General features: G+C 39.8%; 2 protein-coding genes across 2 annotated transcripts in view; both read left to right on the forward strand.

The window, feature by feature from the left end:
- The first annotated feature begins 2292 nt into the window (after window positions 1–2292).
- LOC129927710 (zinc finger protein 11-like) lies at window positions 2293–5639 on the forward strand. Its single transcript, XM_056038045.1, has 2 exons — window positions 2293–2310; window positions 2406–5639. Exons 1-2 carry the CDS (start codon window positions 2293–2295, stop codon window positions 5637–5639), a joined length of 3252 nt encoding a protein of 1083 aa, XP_055894020.1.
- An 88-nt stretch (window positions 5640–5727) lies between these two features.
- Window positions 5728–21129, forward strand: part of LOC106078231 (TNF receptor-associated factor 3-like) — a 28040-nt gene continuing 12638 nt past the window's right edge. Inside the window, exons 1-6 of the mRNA XM_056039627.1 lie at window positions 5728–6156; window positions 8379–8467; window positions 9752–9851; window positions 10605–10816; window positions 12086–12193; window positions 17807–17998. Of these exons, the coding sequence (XP_055895602.1) occupies window positions 8426–8467; window positions 9752–9851; window positions 10605–10816; window positions 12086–12193; window positions 17807–17998 (654 nt within the window). The 5' untranslated portion in view covers window positions 5728–6156; window positions 8379–8425. The remainder of the gene's footprint in view (window positions 6157–8378; window positions 8468–9751; window positions 9852–10604; window positions 10817–12085; window positions 12194–17806; window positions 17999–21129) is intronic.

Below are 21129 nucleotides of genomic sequence, written 5' to 3' on the forward strand. Positions count from 1 at the left end.
ACTTCTTGAGTGCTTTCACCAAAGATGCTTGTGATCCATCATGGACATACGGGGCAGGACAGCATTACAAACAGCGATGTCCTTGCCAACGCCAGTATGGACAGTATTGTTACGAATGAACAGTGACAGGTAGAGGTCACTATGTGTGACCCCGGCGAGATGACACAGCACCGAGTGTTATCTGGAATCTATGCGTGTAAACAAAGACAAGGTGTGACGTTCCCTCACGTGTTGTTCCAGAGGACGAACAGATTTACGAAGGGGGGCATTGTGACAAATGAACAGTGACAGTTAGAGGTCACTACGTGTGACCTCGGCGAGATGACACTGCAGCAGGTGTCCTCTGGAATCGACATGTATAAACAACGACAGGATGTAATGTTTCCTCCCGTGTTGTTCCAGAGGATACTAAAAGTGTTTTTGCAATATTGGACAAACGATTAGGGACTCTATATAAACCAGAGAGTTCATGTGAAAAGAGTCAGGACAGTCGTCGTTACTGTTGTCTACTGTGCGAGACAGTAGAAGAGAGTGGACTTGAGCCGTTACAGTTGATACAGTCGATGTAAGACGTATACGCTACATGTTACATTGACGAATTGTTATAGTTATTATTCAATAAAGTTAGATAAAACTGAAAGTTTAGTCGTCAAGTTCTTTGCTGTGTTTTTATGTGTGTGCCAACTAATACATCTAGCCAGAAGATTCAGAAATACGTAACAGTATAGAGGGACTTCTTATGGTCCGACAGTTGCACTGGATAGACCACGTATCCCGTATGGGATACGAACGTATGGCAAAGGCAGTCTTTTTTTGGTAAGCTAAAAGGTGGTCGCCCCACGGAAACGCTTCAAATACCAGCTTAGGCGTCGACTTTCCTTGACTGACATAGAAGAGAGCATCTGGTTGAGAGCCTCCGAACGAGACAGCTTGAGGTCACTCACGAAGGCCGCGGGATATACATTTTAGACCAAAAGAAAAAATCTGCTGCCGAGGACAAACGCAGACTGCGAAAACAAAATCTAAATCGACCACCTGCGGACAATGGTTATGCTTGCCCTGGAAGGTCACAGCTGGGGCTGCGCAGACACGGGAAATACTGCATTCCTCACTAATCTTCGGACTTGAAGACAAGCCTTATTATTATGGCTTTAGTAAGAATCATCAAGTGATGCAGAAGTCTTAGTTGCTTTCTATAAAGTACTCATGTCTTAGATCCACATTGAGGGGTTGAGAGAATCACTGGTTGACACTGATTTTTGTAGACAGGCTCCGCCCCGCGCTGGGGGAGCTGCTAGCGTTCCCCCAGACCCCCTTGCTGGCAATTTCGGGGAGTCAACAATTTTTCCACTAACTCCAGGAAGTACCTATTCTAGGGGACAATAAACGTCTTCCGAAAGAATGAAAGGTCAGAATGTAATAAAGATTATGTACACACACACATGCATACATACAAATATTTTTTCGCGGGGGGGGGGGGGGAGGGGGGGGAAATCCCCCCCCCCCTAAACCCACCCCGGAAAAAAATCCTGGCTACGCCCATGCATACATACATACATACATACATACATACTGTAGTGTAACTGAGTTGATTTTCTGCGTGCGTCCAGCGTGTCAGAAGATCATGCCTAGTGTGTGTGTTATATGTCCAGTGTGTGTGTGTATAGTACTGCATCAGTATTATGCGAGACGCGTTGGTTACATACATACATACGCCTTACTTTCTGCTTAATATATTAGATAATAATAATAGACATCCGTAAAAAAAAAATACAATGAAAACATTATATTTCATTAACAGAGTGATAATTTAATTTACAAAAAAAAAAAAAAAGTTTAAAAATGAAACTTTCAAAGTAAAGCTGAAAGAACTGAAATTTTGAACAGAAATATTTGGATGAATGTGTCCCTCTTTCTCTGCTCATTGACGATGCCAACGTTGATTTGACCCCCATTAAACTAAATTGAATTTTGTATTTATAAACTTTAAGATTAGTTTTGTTAAAAGAGCACGCATTCTCCTATAATTCAAAACCAAATATAAAACTATGTGATAACAAGCAAAAACGTTATTAAAGTTTAATCCTAACAGGACACAGTGAAATACAAATGAAAAAAATAAATAATAGTATCAAAACGAGGAAGATATTGACGGAGAGAAAGAGTTAATATTGTGACTACTTTTTAGGACCGATTCTTGTAAAGTAAGACCAAGTCAAATAGAAAATAAAAGCAGCTTAACAAGATGGTTTCATACATTACAGTAGATCGTCTGATACATTCTCCAGGGGAATGATCGAACTGAGCAGTGTAAGAAGAGTAGTGATACTGGCACCTTGTCGCCCACAACAAAATACAGGCGCCTTGTCGCCCACATCACAGTACTGGCACCTTGTTGTCCACAGCACCATACTGGCACCTTGTTGTCCACATCACAGTACTGGCACCTTGTTGTCCACAGCACCATACTGGCACCTTGTTGTCCACAGCACCATACTGGCACCTTGTTGTCCACAGCACCATACTGGCACCTTGTTGTCCACATCACAATACTGGCACCTTGTCGCCCACAACAAAATACTGGCACCTTGTCGCCCACATCACAGTCCTGGCACCTTGTTGTCCACATCACAAAACAGGCACCTTGTTGTCCACATCACAATACTGGCACCTTGTCGCCCACAACAAAATACTGGCACCTTGTCGCCCACATCACAGTCCTGGCACCTTGTTGTCCACATCACCATACTGGCACCTTCTCGCCCACATCACAGTACTGGCACCTTGTTGTCCACATCACCTACAGACACCTTGTTGTCCACATCACCATACTGGCACCTTGTTGTCCACATCACAGTACTGGCACCTTGTCGCCCACAACAAAATATTGGCACCTTGTCGCCCACATCACAGTCCTGGCACCTTGTTGTCCACATCACCTACAGACACCTTGTTGTCCACATCACAAAACAGGCACCTTGTTGTCCACATCACAAAACAGGCACCTTGTTGTCCACATCACAAAGCAGGCACCTTGTTGTCCACATCACAAAACAGGCACCTTGTTGTCCACATCACAAAACAGGCACCTTGTTGTCCACATCACAAAACAGGCACCTTGTTGTCCACATCACAATACAGGCACCTTGTTGTCCACATCACAATACAGACACCTTGTTGTCCACATCACAAAACAGGCACCTTGTTGTCCACATCACAAAGCAGGCACCTTGTTGTCCACATCACAAAACAGGCACCTTGTTGTCCACATCACAAAACAGGCACCTTGTTGTCCACATCACAATACAGGCACCTTGTTGTCCACATCACAGTACTGGCACCTTGTTGTCCATATCACCATACTGGCACCTTCTCGCCCACATCACAGTACTGGCACCTTGTTGTCCACATCACCTACAGGCACCTTGTTGTCCACATCACAAAACAGGCACCTTGTTGCCCACATCACAAAACAGGCACCTTGTTGTCCACATCACAGTACTGGCACCTTGTCGCCCACATCACAAAACAGGCACCTTGTTGTCCACATCACAAAACAGGCACCTTGTTGTCCACATCACAAAACAGGCACCTTGTTGTCCACATCACAAAACAGGCACCTTGTTGTCCACATCACAGTACTGGCACCTTGTTGTCCACATCACAATACAGGCACCTTGTTGTCCACATCACAGTACTGGCACCTTGTTTTCCACATCACAGTACTGGCACCTTGTTGTCCACATCACAATACAGGCACCTTGTTGTCCACATCACAATACAGGCACCTTGTTGTCCACATCACAATACAGGCACCTTGTTGTCCACATCACAATACAGGCACCTTGTTGTCCACATCACAGTACTGGCACCTTGTTGTCCACATCACAATACAGGCACCTTGTTGTCCACATCACAATACAGGCACCTTGTTGTCCACATCACAGTACTGGCACCTTGTTGTCCACATCACAAAACAGGCACCTTGTTGTCCACATCACAATACAGGCACCTTGTTGTCCACATCACAGTACTGGCACCTTGTTACCCACATCACAATACTAACATCTTGTCGCCCACATCACAGTACTGGCACCTTGTTGTCCACATCACAATACAGGCACCTTGTTGTCCACATCACAGTACTGGCACCTTGTTTTCTACATCACAGTACTGGCACCTTGTTGTCCACATCACAAAACAGGCACCTTGTTGTCCACATCACAATACAGGCACCTTGTTGTCCACATCACAATACAGGCACCTTGTTGTCCACATCACAATACAGGCACCTTGTTGTCCACATCACAGTACTGGCACCTTGTTGTCCACATCACAATACAGGCACCTTGTTGTCCACATCACAATACAGGAACCTTGTTGTCCACATCACAGTACTGGCACCTTGTTGTCCACATCACAAAACAGGCACCTTGTTGTCCACATCACAATACAGGCACCTTGTTGTCCACATCACAGTACTGGCACCTTGTTGTCCACATCACAATACAGGCACCTTGTTGTCCACATCACAATACAGGAACCTTGTTGTCCACATCACAGTACTGGCACCTTGTTGTCCACATCACAAAACAGGCACCTTGTTGTCCACATCACAATACAGGCACCTTGTTGTCCACATCACAGTACTGGCATCTTGTTGTCCACGTCACAATACAGGCACCTTGTTGTCCACATCACAGTACTGGCACCTTGTTGTCCACATCACAAAACAGGCACCTTGTTGTCCACATCACAGTACTGGCATCTTGTTGTCCACGTCACAATACAGGCACCATGTTGTCCACATCACAATACAGGCACCTTGTTGTCCACATCACAGTACAGGCACCTTGTTGTCCACATCAAAATACAGGCACCTTGTTGTCCACATCACAGTACTGGCATCTTGTTGTCCACGTCACAATACAGGCACCTTGTTGTCCACATCACAATACTGGCACCTTGTTGTCCACATCACAAAACAGGCACCTTGTTGTCCACATCACAGTACTGGCATCTTGTTGTCCACGTCACAATACAGGCACCCTGTTGTCCACATCACAAAACAGGCACCTTGTTGTCCACATCACAGTACTGGCATCTTGTTGTCCACGTCACAATACAGGCACCTTGTTGTCCACATCACAATACAGGCACCTTGTTGTCCACATCACAGTACAGGCACCTTGTCGCCCACATCAAAATACAGGCACCTTGTTGTCCACATCACAAAACAGGCACCTTGTTGTCCACATCACAAAACAGGCACCTTGTTGTCCACATCACAGTACTGGCATCTTGTTGTCCACGTCACAATACAGGCACCTTGTTGTCCACATCACAGTACTGGCACCTTGTTGTCCACATCACAAAACAGGCACCTTGTTGTCCACATCACAGTACTGGCACCTTGTTGTCCACATCACAGTACTGGCACCTTGTTGTCCACATCACAAAACAGGCATCTTGTTGTCCACATCACAATACAGGCACCTTGTTGCCCACATCACAGTACTGGCACCTTGTTGTCCACATCACAGTGGTCAAGTGGAGACGACACTGCAAATATCTTTCTAGTCAATCAGCGACATATCAACGCCTTCATCATTCTTAGTTTCCAAGAGCTTCGACCTTGACCTAAATATATCACCACGCTCGCGAGACTATGTTAAATTTTGCAAGCTCTTAAAAACAGTAAAAAGGAAGTGAATTAACGCCACAAAACCTTGTTCTCTATTTTCACCATAAATATTATAAATAATTTGTATTTATTTAAATCAAGATCTTTATCTTATGGCGTTCCGGATTCGGCCTAAAAATTCCGTAAAGTTGTTCGAAGATTCGCACTATTTTAAAACTAAAAATAAAACATATATTGTTCTTATCCATCTTCCTGAATGTGGAGGCTTTGAAACTTAAAATGAAATAGAAAGTAGTTGAAATTTTAAGTAAAAATTCGTTATGAAGAGGATGTTTCACCCATTGATGGTGCTAACCCACTTCGTGTCCCTGCTAAACACACTTTGAGATCATATGAGTGTGTTTAAATACAAGTGTGTGACACACGATCTATGATTGAACCATAGCCAGATGTGTGCCTCAGAATTCGTCCTTAGGCAAGAGATTTTCTTCTTCTATTTTGGAGTTATAAAGGTAGGTTTGGACTTTGTGATTTCTAAAGCTACGACAAATTAGTTGGAGATCATTTCTAAAAGATATGTCGAAGAAAGAAACAGTGCTGGAAAGTTATTTTTGTAGAGACATTATTGTCAGTTCAATTTTTTTATTTTTTTATTTTGCATAACCCCTAAAAGGGGGCGCGGTGGATGAGTGTTTAAGCTCTTGGCTTATGAACCTGGGATCCTGCGTTCGAATCTCGGTGAAGACGCCTCTGAGCTCACTCAACTCTAATGGGTACCGGACTTTAGTTAGGCGATTGGTCGTTGTGCTAGCCACATGGCACACTACTAGTTAACCAATGGCCAAAGAAACAGATGACTTTAACACCATCTGCCCTATAGAACGCAAGGTCTGAAAGGGAAACATTACTTTTATACCTGTAAAAGCGTCTAGACCAAGAAAATACAAATTTATATAATTTGAGTGGGTCTGATTGTTATAGACGATGAATGCCTGGTCGTGAGGTGTGCGCACCGGACTGTCGTCTTGGTCAGTGGTTCTTAAACTGTGATACGCGGACCCTAAGTGATTCGCGAGACGACCTTAAAGCGTTAGTAGATATATACACAAAAATATAGGAGGCTTGGTGGCTCAGCAGTAAAGCGCTTGGTTTCCAAACCGTGGTCCCCGGTTCGAATCCTGGTGAAAACTGATTTTTTTTTTTTATTTTAGGATCTTTGGGGGTCTCTGAGTCCACCCAGCTCTAATGGGTATCTGATATTATTCGGGGAAAAGTAAAGGCGAAGGGTCATTGTGCTGGCCACATGACACCCGCCTTAACCGTGGGCCAAAGAAACAGATGATCTTTACATCATCTGCCCCATAAATCTCAATGTTTGAAAGGGGAATTTTATTTTATACAATTAAAATAACTTCCTCGCTAAAAGCCAGTTTATCAGATCGGATAATTGTAATAGCTCACCCTCAATGCTGTTGCATTTGTCTGTTACGTAGACTTTTCTTTGATGAACTAATGTATATACTATGTATTTATGTAGCTTTATCACTTAGAGGCCCGTAGTCAAGATTTGACTATGAAAAGAAGTCCCCGGGTCAAAAAATTTTCAGATCTTCTGGTCTAGGTGTTCCCTATTTAAAATCCTGCCCGTTTTCACGCTTTAGGCATGGGCTAGGATGTAATGATCATCAATTCTGAAGGAATTTCGAAAACTTGTAGAACAGGGGTTCTCAACCTGTGGATCGCGACCCCCTTGGGGGTCGATTGACGATTTGCCAGGGGTCGCTTAAGACCATCGAAAATATGGATTGTTTTTGTCTATTCTTCTTTTGCTGTGTGTGTGGGGAGGGGGTGGGTCGCGGCCGAGTGGGGGATTCTAAAAAGGGATCGCCGAGCTTTAAAGGTTGAGAACCGCTGATGTAGAATAAAACAAACTAAGGAGAATAAATATAAGTTTTAAAGAAAGAATTATGTACAAATGTTTTGGAATATATCAAGAGAGCCATATAGTTAGTTTATCGATGCAAGCGGAAGTAAAAGAAACAAGGAAAACCAAGAAAGTTACAAAGAATAAGAGATTAAAATTCTAAAAGAAATCATTATATTATTTTCAGGATTGTTAGTTAACCTTTAGACAAAAGTGTTATTAAAGAAATTGTTTATGATTTAATACTTGTGAATTAAGATAACTTACAAATAAAAACGTATAAAAAAAAAAAAAAAGCCCACAAAAGAGGCAAGATGGCCCATAAAAGAGGCACATAAAGCCCAAAAAAGAGGCAAAGAAAAGAGGCCTAAGGCCCAAGGATTCCTATGATGATAAAGCTAAAACTAAATAGCGCAAAATCTGAGGTTTCCTTTAAAAAAAAAAAAAAAAAAAGTTATTAAAGAAAAAAAAAGAGGCAATGAAAAGAGGCCAAAGGCCTAAGGATTCCTATGACGATAAAGCTAAAATTGAATAGCGCAATTTCTGAGGTTTCCTTTAAAAAAATAAAATAAATAAATAAAAGTACTCTAGAGTCATGAAAAAATATATGTATGTGCACAATTTGGTCAGCTTTATGAAATTAACTGTTTTGAGAATCCCATTAAAAAAAAAGTGGTAACAGACAGATGACATTTCAATGATGTTCAGTGTCCATGTCAATCAAACAATCCGACAAAAAGTCTATTGACTGTGTTAATATAGAGATGCTAATTTAAGAACTTTTGTGCCAAAATGAAAATTTATTCCCAGGTGGGTCAAGAGTGACAAAAAATATTGTGTAGGAAACAGTTGTCACCATGAGCTCGTCAGATGAAGACATTCAATGGCGATGTGACAAGGTGATGTATGATACTCAATCTTCATTCCTTTCTTTTCTCATAGCGACTATTAGAGTATCGCTTAGTTTACCCTTGTAGATTTTAGCAAATAGACTAATAATGTAAGCTATTCGAATTATAATAAGATAATTTGAGAGCTATTATAAGTAGACTTAGAATACCAACGATTAGAACAATAATATAAACTTGCACTGAGAATGTACCTTATCTTATATAATACAGACGTTACTTCAAAAAAGAAGATGATTACGTCCTACGGGTCATGCATTTAGTCAAGCATATTAACCAATGACTTAAATTCTGCCAAGCACTGGTTTTCCTGGCTGGCTCAGGCAACCCATTCCATGCTCTAATAGCACTAGGGAAGAAGGAGTATTTGTACAAATTTGTCCTAGCATATGGGACGAGGAATGTGCCTTTATTTTTGTGTATTTTATTAAATTTTGTTTTTGTATTTGAAGATTATGGTTCAGTGTTTTATGTATAATTGCTACTTTACTTTTGAGTCTTCTGTCCTGAAGGCTTTCTAAATTTAGTGATTTTACTAATGGTGTTACTCTAGTCAAATGTGAATATTCGTTTGTTATGAATCTCACTGCTCTATTTTGTGTCCGTTCCAGTTTCTCAATGTTTTCTTGAGTTGAGGGGTCCCAAACGGGTCCCTGTTTGAATAATAAGAAAATATACTTATAATATAGCAACCAGCCTAATGATAGGAGTAACCAAACTAATAATAAAAGCAACTTGACTTATTATGTAGAACATTTGACTAATAATATAAGAAGAAAATTCGATTAACAATACAAATAAAAAATTAAACTAATAATATACGAACGCTAGACTAATAACAAACGTTATTATCATCTTAGTCAGAGGTAAGTAACATGTAAGTCAAACAAATCCACACGTAAGTCACATTTAAGTCACATGTATGTCATCACATCTAAGTCACACGCTAGTCATATCTAAGTCTTATCTAAGTCATATCTAAGTCAAACGAAAGCCACATGTAAGTCACATCTAAGTCACATATATGTCATCACATCTAAGTCACATGCTAATCACATGCTAGTCACATCTAAGTCACATACTAGTCATATCTAAGTCACATGCTAGTCACAAGCTATTCACAACCAACCATCACAAAATTTGTTTCGGGAGGATAAGCCTGGAATTTGTTTTGCTTTTGTTTCTGCGTCGTCTTTGAGGTCAATATATCACGTGACCAGGAAAACATTATAGTAAATCATTTAAAGATTGTTTGTCTTTCTATCATGCTCGTAGAGCGGACAGGAAAGATTGACAGATCGCAACAGGTCATCTTACAATTCTGATTTCTACAATCGACCACCATCTTATTCCTCATCAGTCAGCAATCAAACAGGTACCACCATTTTTTAACGACCTCTGAAAGTGGGCCTCTTGATAGAGTATGCAGCTTTCAAGAACATGGTCTGAATTATCGTACCTCTCCACAATGGCAGATCTCATTAGTCCCTATTGTTTATATCCGGTACCTATGTTGTGCCAATCTGTTGTGTCCGTTTCTACGGCGAAAAAAATATACTTTGGTTGCCTTAGGATATATTGTAGTAGGCAATCCGTTTTATTAATATTGGGCTAATAGCATGCCCATTTCTTTTCTTTATTCTATTCACTAAAAGAAAATGTTTTCTTTATATTGTTGTAACTCTAAGGCAGGCACTCAACGAAAGGCAGGAGGTAACAATAGCCGAGGTATTTATTTACAGTACAAACAGGCATGGACTTCAGCTATCAAGTCCCAGAGTGTCCTATCTCAAGTGATACCAGTCCTTTCCTACCTAAATACCAACACAGTCCACCGACACACTTCTCAGTGCCGCCCCAGGTCCTTAACACAGTTCATAGATAACACAAAGGACGTTGTCTTGAGTCCTGACAGCCCAGATTCCAATAACTTGCAGATCGACCATCAGCGTGGCTCGGGAGCGGAGTTACAACAATATATACGTAACTTAAAAATGAAGAATGTATAATTAATGATTTTGTTAAAACTTTAAATGAAGTCCATTAAATGTTAATAATATAAAGCAAATAAAAACAGTTTTTCTAATTACAAATTTATTTTAATGACATTTCTTGGGTCATGTTCCAGAGGTTAAGAGAAGGATTAGCGATGGGAACTTTGCTTTTTCTAGTACTTCTAATAGCAGCACCGAGACTAGAGATCTCTTCAGCAAGCCCTCAAACGTGACGGGCAGGACGTCACTTCTGGACGCCCTAGAGATTTTAAAGCAGCAACAAGAGGAGATCAAAAGAATGCAGTCGCTTCACGATCAGCAGCTGCAGCTCATCTTGGACAGCCAGGTAGCTGACATGTGTCATTTGACATGATGACATTTAAATTGCATGACATTTGCTTTGAATTACTTTCGACTTGGATGATAGTTGATTTTGGCTTTGGCGACTTGTGGGTGACTTTGGCATGTGTGGCATGACTTGTGACTTGTCTAAATTTGACCTGTTAGACGTTTGACTGGATGATTGGAGGGACATTTTGCGGGAACGCACTTGATATATGACATCAATGACTTGTGGTGACATTTACATGTATAACTTGTATAACGTTGTGTGACATTTGATTCTGATGACATTTAGCTTCCTATTTGACTTTGATGACTTGGATTACCTTTACATGTTAGTATTTAAGTTGAATTGGATTTTGTTTTTTCTTGGGTTACATATGACTTTAATGACATCTGAACTGGTGATAACGGTTGTGGAGAGCGTTAATTGAATGAATCTTGACTTCATTTTTCTATTGAGTAAACTTAAATAGACAAATATATGCAAATTTTTCAAAACTTTGTATATAACCAACATTATCTTATTAAATCTCAGTATTTTTAATGCACCTGTCACACACCAGAAGCAAGCATTTTTCTTCTTCTTTTCTTCTTTCTTCTTATTATTATTAATGCATTTTACTGGACCTACTTTCAGATACTTCTAGTTTATATAGATCTGTTTAATTATGCTATACGTGTGTGTGTAAGTGGTTTTCTAAAACATGTACTAAGGATTTTGTTTTTACAATTTTTTTCAAGTTCCAGACTAAAAATATGTCTATTAGCCTAGCAGTGCTAGAATAAAGTTATTTTGTTGTGAAAATAGTAATTAATTGTAGCTATTTAAACAACTATTAGTATAGATAATATAAAGATTGCATAATTCCAAGGGGTCGCTTTGGCCGAGTGGTTCAGCGCATGACTTCCGATTCTGAGGGTCCTGGGCTCAAATCTCGGTGAAGACTGGGATTTTTAGTTACGGGATTTTTAGGGCGCCTCTAAGTCCACCCATCTCTGATGGGTATCTGGCATTAGTCGGGGGAAAGTAAAGGCGGTTGGTCATTGTGCTGGCCACATGACATCCTCGTTAACCGTTGGCCAAAGAAACAAATGACCTTAACATCACCTGCCCTATAGATCGCAAGGTCTGAAATAAGGCGCAGAACTTTCTGTCTTAAACCAAGTCACAGAGTTATGTTTTTAAGTCATCCTAACTTGGTTACACGGGAAACAAAATAAATAGTACTTAAAAATTGTAAATAATCTTTCACACGTTGTAACTCTACAGCCCAGTCTGCAGCACTACTTGGAGTCCGCCCATCAGATGTCGTTAGGTGATCAACTAACTGCAGTGGAAGATCAAGTACCTCCTCTGCCACCGAAAGGAGTTAGAAATGTACGTACTAGTCACTATTAAAACTTTTTCGGCTTATAACCAGGGGCGGACTGTGTGTCAAAATCGTTCCGGGCATTTCTACGCACCTCAGCCCATAAGCTGTCTATCATTTCGTGGGCCTCCATTTCTAGGTCTACTTGTTCTCAAAATCATTGTTAAGTTTGATAATGTATAGATAACTGTACATATGCATACAGTGTACTCTATATCATTATAAGAATGATGGGCCTTAAGTTGCCCTCAGAGGATGAAGCATGATGGTAGCACGGTCTATGGGTGTAGGCTATTACATTATTAAGGAAATGTGTTAGATTGAATTAGTAGGCCCTCTTACACTTTAGAGCAGGGGTTCTCAACCTGTGGGTCGCGACCCCCTTGGGGGTCGATTGACGATTTGCAAGGGGTCGCCTAAGACCATCGAAAATATGGATTGGTATTGTCTATTCTTCCATTGCTGTATATGTGTGTGTCTGTGTCTATAGGGGGGGGGTCGCGGCACAGTGGGGGATTGTAAAAAGAGGTCGCTGAGCATAAAAGGTTGAGAACCGCTGCTTTAGAGTCTGGTAAATATGGTAAAGACACGAGCTAGATGGCCCCTTTTATAAGAGAATATTATAAAACCTTTAACTGTTTAATACGTGCCATAGTGGTATTCATGAGGCCCTTTTGAGTACCGGCCCACCGGGCATTAGCCTGAATGGTCATATAGCCAGTCCGCCCCTGCTTATCACCTTCACTTTCACTATAAAGGAATTCTTACTGCTAAAAGAAAGAGAGGATGATGAAAAGAAAGAAATGGGTGAAGTGAGAAATAACTCTTTGGCAGTGCTGGGGGTAGGCATCGCCTCTACTATGTATAAAATTGGGCATTACCCCTACTATGCATTGAGGTGTGCATCACCCTTACTGTTTATTTGCATAACTCCTTCTATGTATTGACTTTTAAATCATCCCTACACCAGGCAGTGTTTGAATTGTGGAATATCTTGTCGACAATCTGATGCACAAACAGAACGGCCAGAAAATGGGGGGGGGGTCTGGTTTGGGGGGGGGGGAAGCAGTGTCTATTTAGATGTATTTAACATTTTATCAATTTTTTAAAATGCTAATAATTTCATCTCATCTGACCCTTTACTTTGGACTTAGGGGTTTTGATAATAACAATAGCTATTCTCTATGATCCTGAGTTCAAAAGATTTTTATGTGGCTATGAGGACCTATTTGTGATCTATATATTTTGTCAGTTTCTACTCGGATAAAGCAAAGTCTATTGTCTTTGTCTTTCTTGGATGCTTTACTTTTGGGTCTTCTGTGTGCTGATACTTGATATTTTTTTCGGTTGTTATTCTTCATGAAATAATCTACAAGAATGTCTGTCCCTTGGCTCGTCGTAGGGGTGCTGTGACAGTTTGTCGTAGGGGTGCTGTAACAGTTTGTCGTAGGGGTGCTGTGACAGTTTGTCGTAGGGGTGTTGTGATAGTTTGTCGTAGGGGTGCTGTAACAGTTTGTCGTAGGGGTGCTGTGACAGTTTGTCGTAGGGGGTGCTGTGACAGTTTGTCTTAGGGGTGCTGTGACAGTTTGTCTTATAGGTGCTGTGACAGTTTGTCTTAGGGGTGCTGTGACAGTTTGTCGTAGGGGGTGCTGTGACAGTTTGTCGTAGGGGTGCTGTGACAGTTTGTCGTAGGGGTGCTGTGAAAGTTTGTCGTAGGGGTGCTGTGACAGTTTGCCGTAGGGGGTGCTGTGACAGTTTGTCGTAGGGGTGCTGTGACAGTTTGTCGTAGGGGTGCTGTGACAGTTTGTCGTAGGGGTGCTGTGACAGTTTGTCGTAGGGGTGCTGTGACAGTTTTGTCGTAGGGGTGCTGTGACAGTTCGTCGTAGGGGTGCTGTGACAGTTCGTCGTAGGGGTGCGGTGACAGTTCGTTGTAGGAGTTATGTGGCAGTTCGCGTATCAAGGTTCTGTCAGCAGCTGTTTTCTGCAGGATATTATGAGAGAGGCCGGTCCATACTTTTATGTTATCCAGCCAGCTTTCTTTGGACGACCTATTCTTTGTGCTCTCTCTCCACTGTACCTTCAAAGATAACTTTTGACTGTGAGTCATGTCTTACATTATGAGCGAACCAGCTCAATCATCGGCTCTTCATTATATTTAGTAGGGGGGTTACAGGCCGCACCGGTTGACACCCACCCTTGTGACGCCACTGGTATTGAGTAGTATTTGGGAGCTTTCTTCTTTGTTCCAGAGTGGCATGGGTTCTCAAAGCGATACGGGAGGTGACGTCGGCAGAGGATATATTGAGAGCCTCCAAGAGGCTAGTCATAGAGCCTTTCATGGCGTTAATGCCCGAAAACTTTAAGAGAAGAGTCCCCATGGGGTGAACAAGCCCATCCTCCAAATCATTCTTCTCTCGAGTTAATTATGAGATAGTGGTACAGCGATGTCAATAATGGTAGCGGTCTTTTATTTTTTATCGATGAGCAGCAAGTCAGGGCCTCTACCGTTTTGTCAGTCAAAATAGGCCTGTCCCAGTACAGTAGATGATCCGTAGACTGGAAAACCTCTTGTGGTGAGTATTTGCAATATGGGGTAGTATCCGATCAAATTGTGTGTCAAAGCCAAGTGCTGGTGTGTTATTATTATTATTAGATTATTATTATTATTATAATTTTTTTTTTTAAAGGAAACCTCAGAATTTGCGCTATTCTTTTTTTTTTGCTTTATCATCATAGGAATCTTTGGGCCTTAGGAATCTTTTCTTTGCCTCTTTTTTTTGGCTTTTATGTGCCTCTTTTATTGGCCATCTTGCCTCTTTAGTGGGATTTTTTTTATATAGGTTTTTATTTGTAAGTTCTAATAATTCACAAGTATTAAATCATAAACAATTGAAAAGTGATTAACCTAAAAATATAATAATAGTAATAGAAATATTATTTAATATCAAAGATCTAACCATTGAAACCACTAGAGACAGAAAAATGATAAAGGTATCCTCAACACCAGTATGATAATAAATGTATCAATACAATGATGTAAATTTTGTTAAAATATAAACTTATAGTTATTGTTCTAAAACGGGTGATAACACGTTGAATTCTTTTAATCTAAAATGTGCACATAGTGACTTCAACATTTCAAAACTATGAAACATATGTCACTAATATAAATACAAAAATTTGGAAAGGTAAAATAAGAAAAAATATTATCATACGTTGGCTTAAAACTCGATCTAGCCTGATATGCAAAAAGATGTTATTGGATATCAGTGCAGGTGTGTCTAAAAGTGGGTAAATAGGGCTAAATGTGTGGACACTGGCGGATCCAGAACTTTGGAGTGGGGGGGGGGGCGATTTTTTTTCCAAACCCTAACCCTAACGCCCAGTAAGCCCTAACCCTATGCATAAACGTGCGTACAGCATATATATACATATATATATATATATATATATATATATATATATATATATATATATATATATATATTTGATATATGAGAATAAAATAAGACTGTTTCTCAATCTTTGGCGAAACAAAACAGAAAAAAAAACAGTCATGTTGAGGCCTTTCTCTTGCAAGCTTGGGGGTCTGGGAGAGCGCTGTAAGCTTCTTCAGTGGGGTTCGGGGCGAAGCCACGACATCCAAAAGCGTTTTCTTGCATTTTTCACTGCAGAAACGCATTCTCCTGACATCTACAGCTCATTATTAATCAGTGGGGTTCAGGGCGAAGCCCCGACGCCAAAAGCGTTTTCTTGCATTTTTCACTGTAGAAACGCATTCTCCTGACATCTACAGCTTATTATTCATCAGTGAGATTCGGGGCGAAGCCTCGACGCTAAAAGCGTTTTCTGGCATTCTTCACTGCAGTAACACATTCTCCTGACCTACAGCTCATTATTTATTCTATTATAATGGACCTTTTGAAAAATGTGGAACAATATTCTAATATGAATTTATAGTCCCTTAATACATTGCAAATACAACCGATTTGTTCTTTGAAAAGATAAGATACCCCACATATTTAGATTAAGGCTTTGAGGATCGCCGTCGAAAAATAATATTCGATAAATAATACTCAATAAAATTCAAGCATAAATTGTGAGTTATAGTCCTAAATTTATTTAACTAGAAAAATATGAGATAGAGTAAAGGTTGGAAAAAGTCGACAAGTCTGGCTTTTGAACTCATCTCAACCGTGACTGTTATATTGAAAAATTTCGTTTGAATTATAATTTTTCCAAAGCAATGTCTTTCTTAAAATAGTTATGATAAATTCATGTGAAATTACACAAACTCTGTCTGGAAAGGGAATGGACGGTAAAATGAAAACGATTAATCCTCGCTCCTTTTTATAATTTCTGCTAAAGATTGCATTTTGCATTAAAGAATAGGGGTTGGGCGACTCGATATAAGAATTTACTTTATAGCATATATAAATTATATTAGTGGCAGATTTTTTAAATTTTTTAATTTCTTACTATAATACAAAAAGAAAAAGTATTGGTTTGTCTAATGGGGGGAAGGTGATTGCATGTATCGCCCTTCCACCTGTTTATATTATATAAATATTCGACTAATTTTGTTCACATACTATGATTTCTCCAAAACAGTAGGACCGCCCCCCCCCCCACTCAAAGGGTTTAGATTGGAAGGGCAGTAGAGGTATTCGCTCCTCCCCTTCCAATCGGCCAACAGGTGAACGACATAATATAAAGACCGGTTAAAATACCAATAACAAGTTTTAATCATGTAGATATTTAATTGATTCTGCCCCCCACTCGAAAGTTTATGGTGGGGGGGGGGGGGCGGATTGATGCCATCGCCCCCTCCCGACCCTACCAAATCGGCCAAAATACTAGAAAGGGGGGGGCGAAATAATCTAAAAATAGGCTGAAATATAAATAATTAGTATATATTATTAACATAAGTAATAAATTCATATACAAATTGTGTGAATTCTATACTAATATTCGTCCGCCCAGCCTTCGGGGGGTGGGGTCGGGCCTACCGCCCCCCCCCCCCATGGATCCGCCAGTGTGTGTGGATGGATAAGATTACATATTTGGGTAGAATTGGCTAAATGTGTGTGTGGCTGTGACTAAATGTATGTGTGGCTGTGACTAAATGTGTGTGTAGCTGTGACTAAATGTGTGTGTAGCTGTGACTAAATGTAAAAATAGGCTAATGAGACTAAATGTCTAGGTTGATGTGTCCAAATGTGATGTGAATAAATTTGTGTACAACTGGGGATAAATGTGTAGATTAATGTGGCCCTATTACAAAGACACTGTCCGCTTGGGATTATTTAAAAACGTTAATCTGATTTTAGCATATCTTTTACTTCTTATCGAAATAAATAAATAAATAATAAAATAGAGGTGCTTTTTTTTAAAAAAAAGAAGATAATTACGCCCTAAAAGAGTTCTTTTGTTAATCTTATCGTGCATGTTAGTAAAATACAAAGTATTGTTTTTTTCTGTCTGATTTAGGCAACCTATTTCATGCTCTAAGGACACTAGAGAACAGAAAGCCCATATTACGAATTTATCCTTCCACGGGAAAATATTTGTGCCTTTATCATTGTGTCTGCATAATTTATTAAAATGTGTTTTTTTGATAGTCCAATACAGTGGGTGTGTGCACTGGTGTCCAGGAAGAAACGATCTATGTCCAGTTAGAACGCCTCTATGTGAATGCCAAAATCTTCAAGACCAGGAATGCTGTGACACAGAGGCAGAGCGGGCTCTATGACGACGTTCTGAGGAGTGAAATCTGCTCCTTGAAGGAAGCCAATAAGAAACTGAAAGAGAAAGTAAGAGATGGGTTCACTTAATACTTCCGGTACACACTTGTTGACTGTCGTTGAATTTTAGGACTAATCTGCTGGTAGACAGCTAAGCCGCTGTAGGCGTATAATATTTTAACTTATAAAACTTGAAATAACTAGGTAAACTTATTTGTGAAAAAAACTAAATAATTACAGTATAGAGAAATTCAACTTGAGATAAAATGAAATAAACGGATATTTGAAACAAATCTTAACTCACAATAGAAACTCTTCCATCCACTCTGGCACTCTGACGTTGGCTCTCGATCTTAACGTAGATTATGACAGAGACGCTTGCATCATTCTACAAAATAACAATTAATGCTCCCATTCTTCATCTATCAATTAATGCTCCATTTCTTCACCATCTAACAATAAATGCTCCCATTCTTCATCTATAAATTAATGCTCCCTTTCTTCACCATCTAACAATAAATGCTCTCTTTCTTCATCTATCAATTAATGCTCCCTTTCTTCACCATCTAACAATAAATGCTCCCTTTCTTCATCTATCAATTAATGTGGCACAGTGCAGGACGGGGCCATTGTCCTGTTGGCTCCTGTTTCTCACGGCTATGGCCAAATTTCGAATCGCTGTGCTCCCGCTGCTGGGAAGAAGAGGAAACCGTGCCTCATATTTTGTTTGACTGCCCCAGACTTGCTGAACTCCGTCTCGGCAGGTCTGTATGACGACATTTATGCACTACGCAAGACAGGGCTTTTGCAAGAGAGAATTTGAGCCTCTCAAGCCCTCACTCAAATGGAGTTTGATGATGATGATAATGATGATGATGATCAATGAATGCTCCCTTTCTTCACCATCTAACAATAAATATTCTCTTACTTCGTTATCTAACGATTAATTCTCTCCCTTTCTTTATAATCACCTTGGAAACACACACGTACACAATACATAACACTACTGCGTGAGGAGTTCTTGTCAAACCCTGACTGATAATATTAGCAAAATAGTGAAATGTCATCTGTCAGATTTCATTCTTGATTGTTGGTCTCATGACATTCGTAGAACTCAGTTTATGAGATGAAAACCAGGGTATTAGCAGTGGTCAGAATATTGCCACCCTAACAGCAGTTCCCCCTCCGCAAGCAGTGAACGCAAATAAACAAAATAATTTGAGATCGTGAGCGTCGCTTAGGTTCTGACAGAATGTTAACAAATTTTCACCCACAACTGATTTTTTCCTTAGGGCTTACTATCAATGTCACTCAAATGTTTGTGTGAGACCTCAAAGAACGATTGACTTTGTTTGTCTTTTACAAGGCCGAAATTTAATGCCTTAGTATTAGGGCTCCACAGCCATATGAAAAAGTGTTCGAGATGAACCATAGTCGTTTTACGACTGAAGGAGGCCAACGAATGAGTACTAGGATAATAAGTTGTGCCCCTTCTCCAGTCAATGCAACAGTTGTATTGAGCCACACGCAACGACCTTGACCTGTTTATCAGCAGCTATTAGACGTTCATACCGTATAGTGTACGTAAAGGCGCTTATAGCCACTACCTCTTCCGGAATTAACAAGCTTACGGAGCCGCTAGCTTGTTGGTGACAGTTAGTGTTAATAAAAAATATTATTTAAAATAATAAAATGTTAACATTTTACTATGCTGAGGTTCGTAAAAGGCTTCAATACTCTATACAGTGTTCACGTTAAATTGTGTTATAATATAAAATTAATGTATCAATGTCGAAGTCCATAATTGAGATTCTTATCTTATCTAATAAAATGCAAACTTTATTTCAAAAAAAAAAAACGAAGATGATTACGTCCTATGCGTCATGCATCTAGTCATGCATCTAGTCATACATCTAGTCATGCATCTAGTCATACATCTAGTCATACATCTAGTCATACATCTAGTCATACATCTAGTCATACATCTAGTCATGCATCTAGTCATACATCTAGTCATACATCTAGTCATGCATCTAGTCATACATCTAGTCATACATCTAGTCATACATCTAGTCATACATCTAGTCATACATCTAGTCATGCATCTAGTCATACATCTAGTCATGCATCTAGTCATACATCTAGTCATACATCTAGTCATACATCTAGTCATACATCTAGTCATACATCTAGTCATACATCTAGTCATACATCTAGTCATACATCTAGTCATGCATCTAGTCATACATCTAGTCATACATCTAGTCATGCATCTAGTCATACATCTAGTCATACATCTAGTCATGCATCTAGTCATACATCTAGTCATGCATCTAGTCATGCATCTAGTCATACATCGTCATACATCTAGTCATGCATCTAGTCATACATCTAGTCATGCATCTAGTCATACATCTAGTCATACATCTAGTCATACATCTAGTCATACATCTAGTCATACATCTAGTCATGCATCTAGTCATACATCTAGTCATACATCTAGTCATGCATCTAGTCATACATCTAGTCATGCATCTAGTCATGCATCTAGTCATACATCGTCATACATCTAGTCATGCATCTAGTCATACATCTAGTCATGCATCTAGTCATACATCTAGTCATACATCTAGTCATGCATCTAGTCATACATCTAGTCATGCATCTAGTCATGCATCTAGTCATACATCGTCATACATCTAGTCATGCATCTAGTCATACATCTAGTCATGCATCTAGTCATACATCTAGTCATACATCTAGTCATGCATCTAGTCATACATCTAGTCATGCATCTAGTCATGCATCTAGTCATACATCGTCATACATCTAGTCATGCATCTAGTCATGCATCTAGTCGTGCATCTAGTCATGCATTTAGTCATGCATCTATTCATGCATTTAGTCATGCATCTAGTCATGCATCTAGCCATGCATCTAGTCATACATCTAGTCATGCATCTAGTCGTGCATCTAGTCATACATCTAGTCATACATCTAGTCATACATCTAGTCATACATCTAGTCATACATCTAGTCATGCATCTAGTCATACATCTAGTCATACATCTAGTCATACATCTAGTCATGCATCTAGTCATACATCTAGTCATACATCTAGTCATACATCTAGTCATACATCTAGTCATACATCTAGTCATGCATCTAGTCATACATCTAGTCATACATCTAGTCATGCA

This window comes from Biomphalaria glabrata, chromosome 8 (assembly GCF_947242115.1).
Source record: "Biomphalaria glabrata chromosome 8, xgBioGlab47.1, whole genome shotgun sequence".
Taxonomy (NCBI): domain Eukaryota; kingdom Metazoa; phylum Mollusca; class Gastropoda; family Planorbidae; genus Biomphalaria; species Biomphalaria glabrata.